Genomic DNA, 13,170 nt, shown 5'->3' on the forward strand with positions numbered 1-13,170 from the left:
GTTTTCTAACAGAATAACTCACATTTATGAGAGAAGTTATATTTTTATAACATAGTAAGAAATTCAAACAGCAAATAAATACCCCGTGCTTGGGTATTATGAATATATTCAGATGCAGTTGACTCATAACTATTGTATATTTGTTGATTTTTCCCTACCTCTGCAAATGAGGAAATCTATTTAGATTATGATTCTTATGTAAATTTCTTAGGACAGAAACTCTGTTTACATAGGATAGTCAGCTGACTGCATTCTACCAGAGTTCTGGCTTGATTAATAACACACCAAAATCTGACAAATGTGTTTTTTATAACTGAAATGGAGACAAAAGTTTAAAAATGAAAACTTGCAAGACAGTGGTGTAAACAAACTATGTTATCCAGGTGTAAAAGTACATGTGTTTTCCCGGCATTAGAGGGCAGACCCAGAATGAATGCTTGTTTGAGAAAAGACTGAGCAAACATAGACTTTGTTTCGAGCCATTCATACTCCAAATCAAACACAAACAAAATGACAAAAAATAGAACAAAAAAGAACTGCAGACTTCTACCAGATAGAAAAGAACAAGCCCTAAGGTAATAATAAAGTATCAATACTTGTGGTACATTCTTTTTAAAGTTTTAAAGTTATGTATGTACTTGAGCATCTCTGTGTGGGTATGTGCATCAGTCAATGCAGGTATCCAAGGAGTCCAGAAGAAGATGTAGGATCCTACAGAGCTTGAGATACAGGGAATTGTGGACTACTCAGGGAGAGGGCTGGGACTTCTGCAAGAGTATTATATGCTCAGTAGCGCTGAGCAATCTCCAGTCCAGTTGTTTATGAGTTTTGCAGAAATAATTTTTGAGCATAACATTTAGGCATATAATTTCTTTACTACTTTCTAAATTCATGCGGTTCCCAGGATCCCTGGAAACCTAACATGGAATTATGTGGTTTTGTGGGATGGTGTCTGGACTGTTTTTCTGAGGAGATATCTATCTATCTATCTATCTATCTATCTATCTATCTATATCGATCTATCTATCTATCTATTTATCTAAGATTCAGAGCTTTTAATAGCATCCTTGTTGAAATGAAATTTATTTTTTAAAATGTTTTACTTGGTAGAGATTTAGCATGTCCACAGAGTTTTGCCACCAATTCTGGTATTTAATCCTACAATACTTTCATTTACCTTTCCCCATCAAAGAAACACCAAACTCGTTAGCAGTCATTCCCCACTGAACTACTTTTGATGGGAGAAAGTCAACTGAGATAAACGGAGTTTCCCCGAGGTGCCATAAAACTGAACAGAGAGTTGCGGACCTATTCAGAAATAAAAATTAACGAGATTGGTTGCAATGATCTTCCCTCCCTCCTGTCCTGATGTGGCTTAATTTAGAATGATTGCTAGCAAACCCCTTACTGCATGTGATTTACCTGCATTCATAATGATCTTCCAAACTCGGGCTTTAACCCTTGCTCCTCCACCAGAAGGCTTCACAGAGGTGGCCTAAATGAAAGGTGTGGCTAAGAAACATCTTTTCAAGTTGAACTTTGACAGCACGCCCTCTCCTCCCATTCAGCATGAACATTCATGTGATCTAGTCCAACAGAGGTTTAAGATACTTAACCATTTAAGACAATTAATTGTCTTGGGGGCTGGGGAAATAATTCAGTGGGAGAAAGCCCTTGGTGTTTAAGTGTGAGGACTTGAGTTCAAATCACTAGACCCTGCATTAAAAGCCAGGTGGGTCATGTGGCCTGTCAATAATCACATCATGGAGGCAAAGTCAGGAAGAGTCCCAAGGAAAGGTGACTAGGCAATCTAGCAGAAACGACAACTATGAGTCAGGAGAAGAGCCTGCTTCACATATGAAGTAGAGAATCATTGTGGCATTAACGCCAGGCTTCTACACACATTTGCACTCATACGTGTGAATATACACACAGGTATACCACGTATACACCAAAAGAAGCTTGCCTTGCTGGGAAACTACAGTTTAAACTTACGTGTGTTTATCTTGGCAGTTTCTTTGTGACTGATGGAGACTGGCGTGGTTCTCAAAGTCACTTCTTGTAAACACTGTCTTCAAGCAACTATTTAAAAAACATTTTACAACCTTAATCTTTTTTTCTGTAGATTTCCTTTTTCTTTTTTTGTGAGTGTCTTGCCTGCATGAATATCCGTGTTCCATGTGCATGTAGTATCTGAAGAAGTGGCTAGAAGAGGGGGCATCAGAGCCTCTGAAACTGTAGTTAAGGGTGTTTGTGAGCCCCCATGTTGGTGCCAGGAACTGAACCCGAATTCTCTGGAAGAGCATGAAGTACTCTTACCCGCTGAGCCACCTCTTTAGCCCTTCGGGTTATCCCGATTCTTCTTCTGTTCTCCTTGGACTTGGGGCTCTCCAGTTGTTCATTCCCATGCTAGCTTTCTCCTCAGCTGGAAGCTGATCATCTGCATTGACCAGTAAGTTACCTCGGGTCATCTGTGATGACCCAAAGCCCAGAGCTGGTCCTGGCATCTTTTCTCCCACGGTGACTGGATAACTTGACCAAACTTCCAACATCCCCTCTGGAATTGTCCACATCAGATTAGCAGTTAGTTTCGTCTTATCTTCCTCTGGGAACAGCACATATCTGTGTTTCTTTAAATCATATTTATGCATTGTTTGTCATTTTATTTTACTCTTTCTCTTGGAGTGTTTATTTTCACCAGTAGTTTGTAGGGAGGGTTCAAATAGCTTGAAGCCAAGAACCCTGGCCGTGCACATTTCTTTAGTTAGCAGGGAACATAGAGGGCTCCAGGGCTCAACAAATGCCCGGGAATAAAGTAAAAGGGTATTTTTTTTAAATGCATATTTTCTGATCTTGTATTAGAACCTAAATAAAATATTTCTAGGTTACCTAGGGACTAAGTGTGTACTAGGAGCTTAACAGGCAGTCTTTATTTATTTGAAAAGTCTCCTTTTCGGAGAGGGCAACAATAATTTCTAACATGCAAACCGAGTTGTATCTTTCCATAAGCAAGATTATAATTGGGCTCCTGCAGCCCCACCAGCCCCACATATGGTACTTAGGAGTCAATTAAAATACCCTAACAAGCAATTACAGGGTTATTGTTTAATCCAATTTCCACAGCTCATGCAGCTCCCACCCAAAGGTTGCATGTGCGTCAGTCAGCATGCAATCGCGTGCAATCACCAGCCTGTGCTTTTCTTCAAACACTGGTTTTGCAGAAGAAGCCTCCAGATACCGTGCTCCCCCACCGTGCTCTGCACACACAGAGAGATCACCGGCAAGGGGGAAAACAGAGGCATACAGGGCGTGCCAGGAGCGGGCTCTAACTTCCACATTGATTGGTTTGGAGAAGTGGCAAGTAAAAATGTCTTTGCAGTGGCTGGTGGTTGTCACAGAAAAGGGATTGCTGGCCATCTTGTGAGTGGACTAAGTTGGAGAGGGTCAGTTACCCCCACTCACGTGATTTCTGTCAAAGGGGATTGGCTGGGCATTGTTGTGAATGGCAAGTTGGCTCGGGAAGGTGCCTTCCCCCCCCCCCTCCATTTTATTCATTCATTTATTTTTTTTTTTACATTCCAATCCCAGTTCCCCCTCCCTCCTCTCCTCCCACTTCCTCAACTCCCCTCTCCTCCCATCTTTTGCACAGGAAGTCTAAGTCTGTCCCATCATCTAGTTGAGGCAGGATCAAGGCACCTCTCTACCCCCTCACCCTGTGTCCAGGCTGGGCAAGGTGTCTCTCCATACAGAATGGGCTCCACTAAGTCAGTCTGTGCATTAGTGTTAGGTCTTGGACCCACTGCCGGTGACCTCATATATTGTCCCAGTCACACCATTGTCTCCTATATTAAGGGAGTCTAGTTCGGTTTTATGCAGGTTTCCCATTTGTCAGACCTGAGTCAGTGATCTCTCACTAGCTCGGGTCAGCCGATTCTGTGGGTTTCCCCATCATGGTCTTGGCTCCTTTGTTCATATTATCTCTCCTCCCTCACTTCGATTGTACTCCAGGAACTTGGCCCACTGATTAGTTGTGGATTTCTGCATCTGCTTCCATCTGTTTCTGGGAGAGGGTTCTAGCTTCTCTGGGGTTGTAGATGTAGTCTGGGTATCTTTTGCTTTATGTCTGATATCCACTTATGAGTGAGTACATACTATATTTGTCTTTCTGGTTTTGGATTACCTTACTTAGGATGGTTTCTTCTGATTCTGTCCATTTGCCTGTGAATTTTAGGATGCCATTGTTTCTTACTGCTGAGTAATACTCCATTGTGTAAATATAACACATTTTTTTTTAAAAACAATTCTTCAGTTGAGGGGCATCTGGGCTGTTTCCAAGATCTGGCTATTACAAATAATGTTTCTATGAACATAGTAGAGCAAATGTCTTTGTGCCTCCTTCAGGTACATGCCCAACAGTGGTGTTGCAGGGTCTTGAGGTAGGTTGATTCCCAAATTTTCTGAGAAATCACCATACTGGTTTCCAAATTGGCTGTACAGGTTTGCACTCCCTCCAGCAATGGAGGAGTGTTCTTTCTCCGAAAGATGAAATCTCAGAGTGGATTTGATTTGCATTTCCTTGATGACTAAGGATTTTAAGTATTTCCTTAAGTGTCTTTCTGCTACTTGAGATTGTTCTGTTGAGAATTCTCTATTTAGATCTGTACCCATTTGGATTATTTGATAGTTTGATTTCTAGTTTCCTGAGGGTGTTTTTTTTTTTTTTTTTTTTTTTTTTTTTTGTATATTTTGGAGGGCAGTCTTAGTCATTGTTCTGTTGCTATGAAAATGCACCATGATTAAAACACAGGTTTGTTAGGAGAGGATTTATTTGGCTTACACCCCCACATTCTTGTTCATCACTGAAGGAAATCAGGACAGAACTCAAATGGAGAATGATTCTGATAGGATGTTGCTTACTGGCTTGCTTCCCCTGGCTTGCTCAACATGCTTTCTTATAAAATTCAGGATAACCTGCCCAGGGATGTTACCACCCACTATGGGTTGGGCTCTCCCCCAATGATTACTAATTGAGAAAATGCCTTAGAGCTGGATCTCACTGAGTCCTCAACTGAGGCTCCTTCCTTTCTGATAACTCTAGCATGTGTCAAGTTGACTCACAAAACCAGTCAGTACAGAAAGCCAGAGTGTCATTGGTGCTGTAGAAATGGTGCTAGGTGGACACTCTTCCTGCATCTTCTGTCTAACAACAGCACTGGCTAACTGAGGAAAGATGTAGTTTTTAGACTCTTCAACGGAGGTTCTCAACCCATGATTCCTGACTCCTTTGAGATCACACAGCAGACATTTACATTATGACTCATAGCAATAACAAAATTATAGTTATGAAGTAACAAAGAAAATAATGTTATGGTTGTAGGTCACCACATGAGGAACTGTGTTAAAGGGTCACAGCATTAGGAGGAAAGTTGAGAAGAATCTTTAGCCTTTCTTGTAGTCTAAGTATTCAGGCAAAGATGAACAAGGAAGGTCTTTAGCCAAAAAATGTTTATAGCCATATTGATGTACCTCGTCACCCTAGCCAGAGGATGGATCTTGAGCATGAGAGAGAGGGGTCAAAGGTGTCTGTCATTACTGGAGGTGGACAGTTAAGAGTATATCTCCAGTGGCAAGTTAAACACATTTCTGAAGATAGAGTTTCGGTCCTGCCCAGTCCCACAGTCATTCAGTAATACCAAGTAAACACACAGAGGCTTATATTATAAACTGCTTGGCTGATGGATGGCTCAGGCTCCTTATTGGATAGCTCTTTCTTAATTATTAACTAATTTTTATTAAACTATGCATTGTCACACCGCTTACCTGTAATGCAGGTCCTTCAGTGGTTACATGGTGTCTCTGGTGGCTCCTCTCTGCCTTCCTCTTCCTATCATTCTCCTAGTCTGGTAGCCCATACTTCCTGCCTGGCTATTAGCCAATCAGCACTTACTCGTCAACCAATAAGAAAAACATATATTCACAGCATACAGAAGGACATCCCCCACCACTTTTCCTTGGAAAGGCAGCCTTATTGCCAAGGATAGAGGGCTTTTAATTCCTCCCAGCTACTCTGACTACATTCTGAGTACAAATACTCTTCTAAAGAGATTGCTTCTCATTTCAAAACCTACAACTGAGCCATGAGAGTTGGATGAGGGAAAGTGGATTTGCATTTTCCATAATTCAAATAATCGCTTTTGTCATTGGAATGTACTTCAGTTTGATGCAGATGTATATGCTTAATTATGCTTCATCTATAGTAAGAAGTCAGTTTGCTTCCCTGAAGGAGATCCCAGCTGCATATATTGAAATAGCTATTAACAGTCAGCTAAGTAGAAGAAGGCAATTTGAATTACTATAGAAAAACAAGTATTGTAAGAGTAGGAATTATAGAAAGTCAGTAAAACCTGAGTGCCAAGTCGATTTTTCATTCAGCTATTGGAAGTAGGTGATATTGGCTTCATTCTCGTTGTTACGGATAAGGAGATACCTAGTATGGTAGGCTGAATATTGGTCCTGATGATATCTAATTCATAATCCTGAGAATATGTTAACAAAATATCCATGAAAGAAGATATTTTGTGGACCTGGATGTGTTAAAACTATGAATATGAGATCCTGTGGGTTTCTCCAGACAGCTTTTTTTTTTCCACAGTAGTTCTTAGGAGAGGGTTGTGGGATGTGACATGTTGTGAGATGTTTGCACACTGTATGAAAATGTATTGCTGTGATTGGTGTAATAAAAACTGAATGGCCAATAGCTAGGCAGGAAGTATAGGAGGGATTTCTGGGGACAGAGAGGACTCTGGGAAAAAGAAAGTTGGAGATTCCAGGAGACACAGAGCAAGCAGGATATATAGAAGGAAAGGTAACAGCCACAATTCATATGGCGAAATGTAGATTAATACAAATATAAAGTCATAGGAACTAGTTAGAACAAGCCTAAACTATAGGCTGAGCTTTCATAATTAGGAAAAAGTTGTAATGGAGTGCCAGAGGCAGATGGAAATAGAATGACGACTTTTTTTTTTTTTTTTTTTGGAACTGTAGTCAGAAGAAGGGACTGTGAGCTAGGAGTGGGGGTAACCTCTGGAAACTGAGTCCATGAACTCTCTAGCAGGGTTTGCTAGATGAACCCACCCTGTTGCCATTTTGGATTTCCAGGTGGATTTCAGAGTTTTAATGGTGAGAACTCTAATAAAATGGATTTCTCTTCACCCACTCACTGTATGGGCCATTTATTACATTAGCAGCAATCAACTAACACACCATGGGCAAAAAATAGGATTAAAAGCACTGCAGCAATTTCCCTTATACTAAAGTACCAGGGACTTTAGCTGCCCAGTCATAATGATAAAGCATTTGTTAAGGTAGGAGGATAGAACTGATTTTTTATATATTTTTTAAATTTAAGTTATGGCCTTTAGCTCTTTGAGTTTACAATCTTTGTGTTCTAAATTTTTTCCCCAAGGTAAGGACAACTTGGTATTGCCACCTCATACATAGTATTGAATGTGTAATGCCAACATTATTGGTGAGGGTCTACCAAGAGCAGCAAGCAGCAAGACTAGGAACCCAGCTCATCTGACACACTTTTCTCCAAGCAACACCATATGATCTAACCCTCTGAACACATTCATTACATAGATCCTTTCCGGACCCTTCTGACTATTCAGTGCCTGAGACTCTGTGTCTGTACTCTTGGAGCACCTGCATTTTGTAGGTTTTTATTTTCATGTTTATTACATGTGCAATTGGACCACATATAAAGTAAATGCATCATGAAATTTTGCTTGCTGAACCATTGCTAAGCACTTGCTCAGCTCCTGGATGTGTGTGCAGTGAGTTCTGAACCTCATCCTAGGCCACCCTCTTTTGTAGGGCAGCAACGCTCATAGAGTCAGTCCTGGAAACCATGACCTCTTGAAAGAAATTCATTCTAGCCTTATCTTTCAGTGATTACTGTTGAACTCTGGTCAGAAGCACCGTTACAAAGTAATTTGGATGTCCTTGGTGAGCGTGATGAGCTTGGACAGCTCTGAAGGATCAGGCTCCATCCTTATTTTGTCTCCTGACAGAATATTATCATTTTTTGTCATAAGGCCACTAACCCTTGTCCTCCTCACAGCATAATTGAAAAGGGGGAGAAACTTATCACAGCGTGCTTGGATATCAAAGTTTAGAAAGTGGGAAGAAAGGCCAGCCACTTAGTAATAGCCAAAACCAAACCAAACCAAAACAAACCAAAACAAACCAAACAACAACAACAAAAATCTGATGATTTCAATTATCTGTTCATCTCTCATTTTAAAGACTCCTCAAAACTCAGAGAATTCACAGCAGTTCTTTCTTATTTCTGTTCCTGAATTCACACAAGTTTTATGTTCTGTGCCTCTTCTAGTAATTAATAACACCCATTTCCTCTCTAATTCCCCATGTATTATATACTTGGGAAGACTCTAGAAAAGGCAGAAGTAGATAAAGATGTTTATGGAGAATTTTCAGGTTCCCCTTGCACAGCCAGTCAGATACTAAATTTTGTATTTATTTAATTAAATTATTTATTTTTATTGATTCTTCATTTCTATCAAAGAAACACCATAGTACCTGTAGTCACTCAGAGCTATCTGTCCAGAGCTCAACATAGCTGAATTTAAAGCAATGCCTAGTAATGAGATCCTTCTGAATCTGTTTGCAATACTTTTACCTCAGAGTGTGACCATCTCCAGTGAAGCCAGCAACCTTAAAACTATAATAAATGAAATGTAATGAGGGATGGAATTACCACTCCCCTTAGAGATTCAGTCCAGTTGGAAATGCATAGCAGGAAAGGTTGGAAGAGAACCTGTCTTCTTACCCCAGTGGAAATCATTTCCTACTAGCACGATAAGTGCTTGGGAAGTTTGAAAGCACCAAAAGAGAAATTTTCCCCTGAATTGTGGCCTGCAAGTAATTTGTCATGATCTGAAGAATCCATGTCTTAGAATTCAACTAAGCTAAAATCCAAGTGGCTCTCTCAGAGATAAACCCTCAGCTATGGCTTATTTGTCTTGTTTGCCCCATCATATCAATATCTTATATTGTACCATTCATCATACTTATGTCTCCAACCTAAGCTTTCCCTGGGTTTATCGCCATTACGGAAAGGACAATGGTGTCCCTTTATCTGTCTTCTTTCCTGTGACTGTCATTCCCATGGCCTAGTAGAACAGATCATTTGTACCTATCATTATGCATATGTGTATGTATACATAACTGTATACATGCTTCTGTGCATACATGACGCCTTGTTAGCATTCTGACACCCCCACCCCACCCTCTGTGTGTGTATATGTGTACGCATGTGTGCGTGCATGCGTGCATGTGTGTGTGTGTGTTCAGCTCACTGTATGATCAATTGAATGAATTAAGTTCAACAATCATGTCGAGCAGATACTGGAGTGTGATCAGGATTTAAGCGGGGTATAGTAGCTCAACCACTCTGCATGGGGCAAAAGTGACTTTTAACAGTTTTACTTCTAATCCTCAGACGTCACTATTAATTGTATCTTAAATTCACATCTCTTCGCTTTGGTAATGAATCCCAAATTGTTATCACGATTGGAAAACCTTTACCATATGAGTTAAATTCTTGCTAAAATTTAAATCCTCCTTAATTTAACCTTAGCGGAGAAGAGTAACTTTTATTGTGGACATGACTGCCTCATGTACGTAAGATGGCCACCATTTTTATGTACAGGCTCCACTTTCTCTGCCTTCACTTCAATCCCTTCTTCGGTGTTCTTGAAGATCTTGAATCTTAGCGTTCCCTGAAAGACTTCCCATCAGGCCTTGGATTGAGTTTCTACCTTTCCTTGGGATTGTGATCTTTAGCATACAAGCCCCACTCCTATAGACACTAAATAGAATACGCAGCTTAACACTTAACAGACAGTATCTTCCAGAAGTCTTGCTGCCTTTAGATGAGACTACTGAACTCTATGTTGTATTCAAAGGCTCTGGTAGACTTAGGTCTCAAGTAGATCAATAAGATTAGGGAGGCCTTTTTTGAACCAAGAACTGGAGAGTGAATTCGTCCCTGCCTCTTAATTCTGTTGAAGTGGTTAAATTGGTTGATAATACAGTGTTGTAATCCTGGCATTATCTAATTAATGTAATATATGCTTTGCTTAGTCGCTTCAATCAGTTTATCAGTAGACATTTACCATTTACTATTACCATCCCCTTTTCTTGAATAAGTCGAGTCTGAAGAGCAGTGCATAAACTGGGTGGGGCCATTGTAAAGAGTGTGTGATCGCCCTTAGTTCTGTTTGACGTCCAAGCCTGCAGTTTCAAAAGTAAACTCTTGCTTCTTATTTGCTCTTCATAACAAGCTGTCTGACTTAAGGAGACTACATACCTTATGTAGTCAGAGCCATATCATAGCTTATATGCAAGGGATATAGTTTAAGAATATCTTTTGCCTGTGGGTTGTACAATGGAAAGGGTGTGGAATTAGCTCGTGCCTCTGGCTTCTGTGTCCCTCATCTAGGTCTTCTCTCTGCATTTCCCCTGACTTTGTTTCCTGTGATTATTTTCAAGGGCTTTAACCTGCTTACTTAGTATTTTTTCAGCCCTTTCTTATCATACAGGGTAATTCAATGGACATTCAATAAACTCTTATCAATAAAATTATTTTTAATAGACTACTATTATATTCTCATAAAGGAAATTGCCACTTGCTATTGTTTTAATTTCCAATTATCTTTTCACACTTGATATTGAAAAAAATGTGGAAGCCACAATTCCTAGTCAAACCTAATGAATGCATGGTCCACGGTTTTCCAGCTGCTACTCCTCACATTGGATTTCCTTAACAAAACTTTGGATATGGGGGATATGGGTGTTATCAAAACATATGCTCTCTCTCTCTCTCTCTCTCTCTCTCTCTCTCTCTCTCACACACACACACACATACACACACACCCCCACACACATACACACACACCCCCACACACACCCACACACACCCCCACACACACACACACATCCTGATGAGTCCAATTCGTTTTTGCCATTGCATATCTACTCAGGTGTGGAGCTGACTTCTTGGGGAAGAGCTTATACGGGGGCTTCTCCTTGAAGAAAACAGACTTTCCTTCCCCCAGCAGCTCCATAACTAGAGGTGGGACTTAGTGAACCTTTGCCCATATAGCTGGAATGTTGACTGGTGTACTGTTGTGTAGGTAACAGTTTTCTCAGGAGGTTGGGGGTGTCGCATCCACGTCAAGTCCAGAGGCACTATTTTTCAGCAGTCTTCTGGTCCTCTGTCTCTTAGAATCTTTCCAGCCTTGGGTGTAGGAGTTATGTTATAGACATCCCCTCTCGGAATGGGCAGTCCATATATTGTTCTCTGCATTTTTGGCCATGTAAGGTTCTCTGCAACAGATTCTGTTGTAAAAGAAAAGCTGTGGGGATGAGGGGTGAGACATGCACTTGACTGTGAATGTAAAGACAACAGCTTCAAAGGAAGTCAGATTCTTTGTCAGTGTGGCATTAGTTCTCTCCCTGTGTCTGTGACCTCTTCTGCCATGCCATGCATAGGATCTTGTTTTTCTTTCCTTCACTATTTTGTAATAGCTTAATATAGACTTCAAAAATTAAATGTAACAATTTAGTTGGTTTATGAAATATGAAAGCATCAGTGAGTTTATTATTTGTCATAGCTTCCCAATTCTAAACTTATTCATAAGAAAGTATAGAAAAGGAGCAAAGCATTTTCTTGTCATTGACAAAATTTTCATTGATGTACATCAGGGATTATATTTCAGATGCTGGTGCTTTTATAACTATTTAAATTTCTTGTCCTGTAATTCAGTGTATCGTCATCTTGGAAAAAAAAAAAATTTACTTGGCAGGACACATTTCTCTAAATTGACTCAAATTGGTTATCTAAATGTGAAATGCAAATAACATTTGTTTGTGCCCTACATTTGATAATGTATTTTGCTATTTTCGTCACTAATGGCCGTGATATTCCTAACAAAGAAGATGCAGGTGATGTTGGCTTGGTGTGCAATAGATGTTTTTAAACCAGGATGTGGATAAAAACTAATTGAAATGAATGAATAGCCCCACCTGCTATAGAGCAGATGTACAAATGGGAAGTACTGTGGTTTTCCATTGTCATGTGGGCTAGTTTCTTGGCCTTAAAACATTGAATGGCTTTGGCTTGCATCAGCCCTGAAGAGGATTTGTAATATTCTCATAAACTTGCTCTCTCTCGTGCCCTGAATGAAGAAAGGGATTTAGAATACAATAAGAATAGGAAACTGGAAGGGGCCTGCATTTATACTCGCCTGCATTACAGATGTTTACAATGTTCATACTTGCATCCATCCTGTATTTAGGGATCATTGTACGTTGTCACCTGGCATCTATTAATGAGTTGTAATAAAATGCCCCAACTATGATTTTTTTTACAGTATGGCAAAAAATATACTTTAAAATATATTACGATAAACCATAAAATTAAAGAGTAATGGGTAAAATTGCAGACAATATATCAAATAACAAAATAAACCAGGGTTCCATAAACAGCTTAACAAACAAATCTCTCACAAGCAAGAAGATTGAAGCAATAATCAGGAAAAAAAAATGTCCTCCTGCTTTAAAAAAAAAATATAAGCCCAGATGGAGTCATTGTGTTCCCACAAGACTTTCAAAGAAGGACTAACACCTGTGCCCCTCAAACTAATCCATAATTAGGAAGAAAGAAAGCAACCAAGCTATTTTCAAGAAGCCGGTATTGCCCCAATTCCAAAATCAGAGAACATAACAAAAAAAGAAAATTATAGAGCATTTCCCATGATGATGTTAGATACAAAAGGTCTAAATGAAACACTGGCAAACTGAACTCAAGAACACATCAAAGTACCATTCCTTATGACCAAGTTAATTTCTTCCCAAGGGTGCAAGACTGATTCAACACATTCAAATCCAGAACTGTTTTCCAGCATATGAGTAGACTTAAGGACAGAAATCACCACAACATCACAACATCCAATCATCACAACATATGGAATAAAAAAGGCTTCTGAAAAGATACCCAGAACCCCTTCACAACAAGTGCTCTGAAGGGATGAAATGCAAAAAGAACATATCCCAATGTGGTAGCAGCTGTATTTGAGAAAT

General features: G+C 39.8%; 1 protein-coding gene across 1 annotated transcript in view; it reads left to right on the plus strand.

Moving 5' to 3' along the window:
• Nucleotides 1-11,975: 11,975 nt before the first annotated feature.
• The window catches only part of LOC127236397 (thrombospondin type-1 domain-containing protein 7B-like), a 146,563-nt gene continuing 145,368 nt past the window's right edge, over nucleotides 11,976-13,170 (plus strand). The window contains exon 1 of the mRNA XM_051204015.1: nucleotides 11,976-12,033. Coding sequence (XP_051059972.1) covers nucleotides 11,976-12,033 — 58 coding nt within the window. The remainder of the gene's footprint in view (nucleotides 12,034-13,170) is intronic.

This window comes from Phodopus roborovskii, unplaced genomic scaffold (assembly GCF_943737965.1).
Source record: "Phodopus roborovskii unplaced genomic scaffold, PHOROB, whole genome shotgun sequence".
Classification (NCBI taxonomy): Eukaryota; Metazoa; Chordata; class Mammalia; order Rodentia; family Cricetidae; genus Phodopus; species Phodopus roborovskii.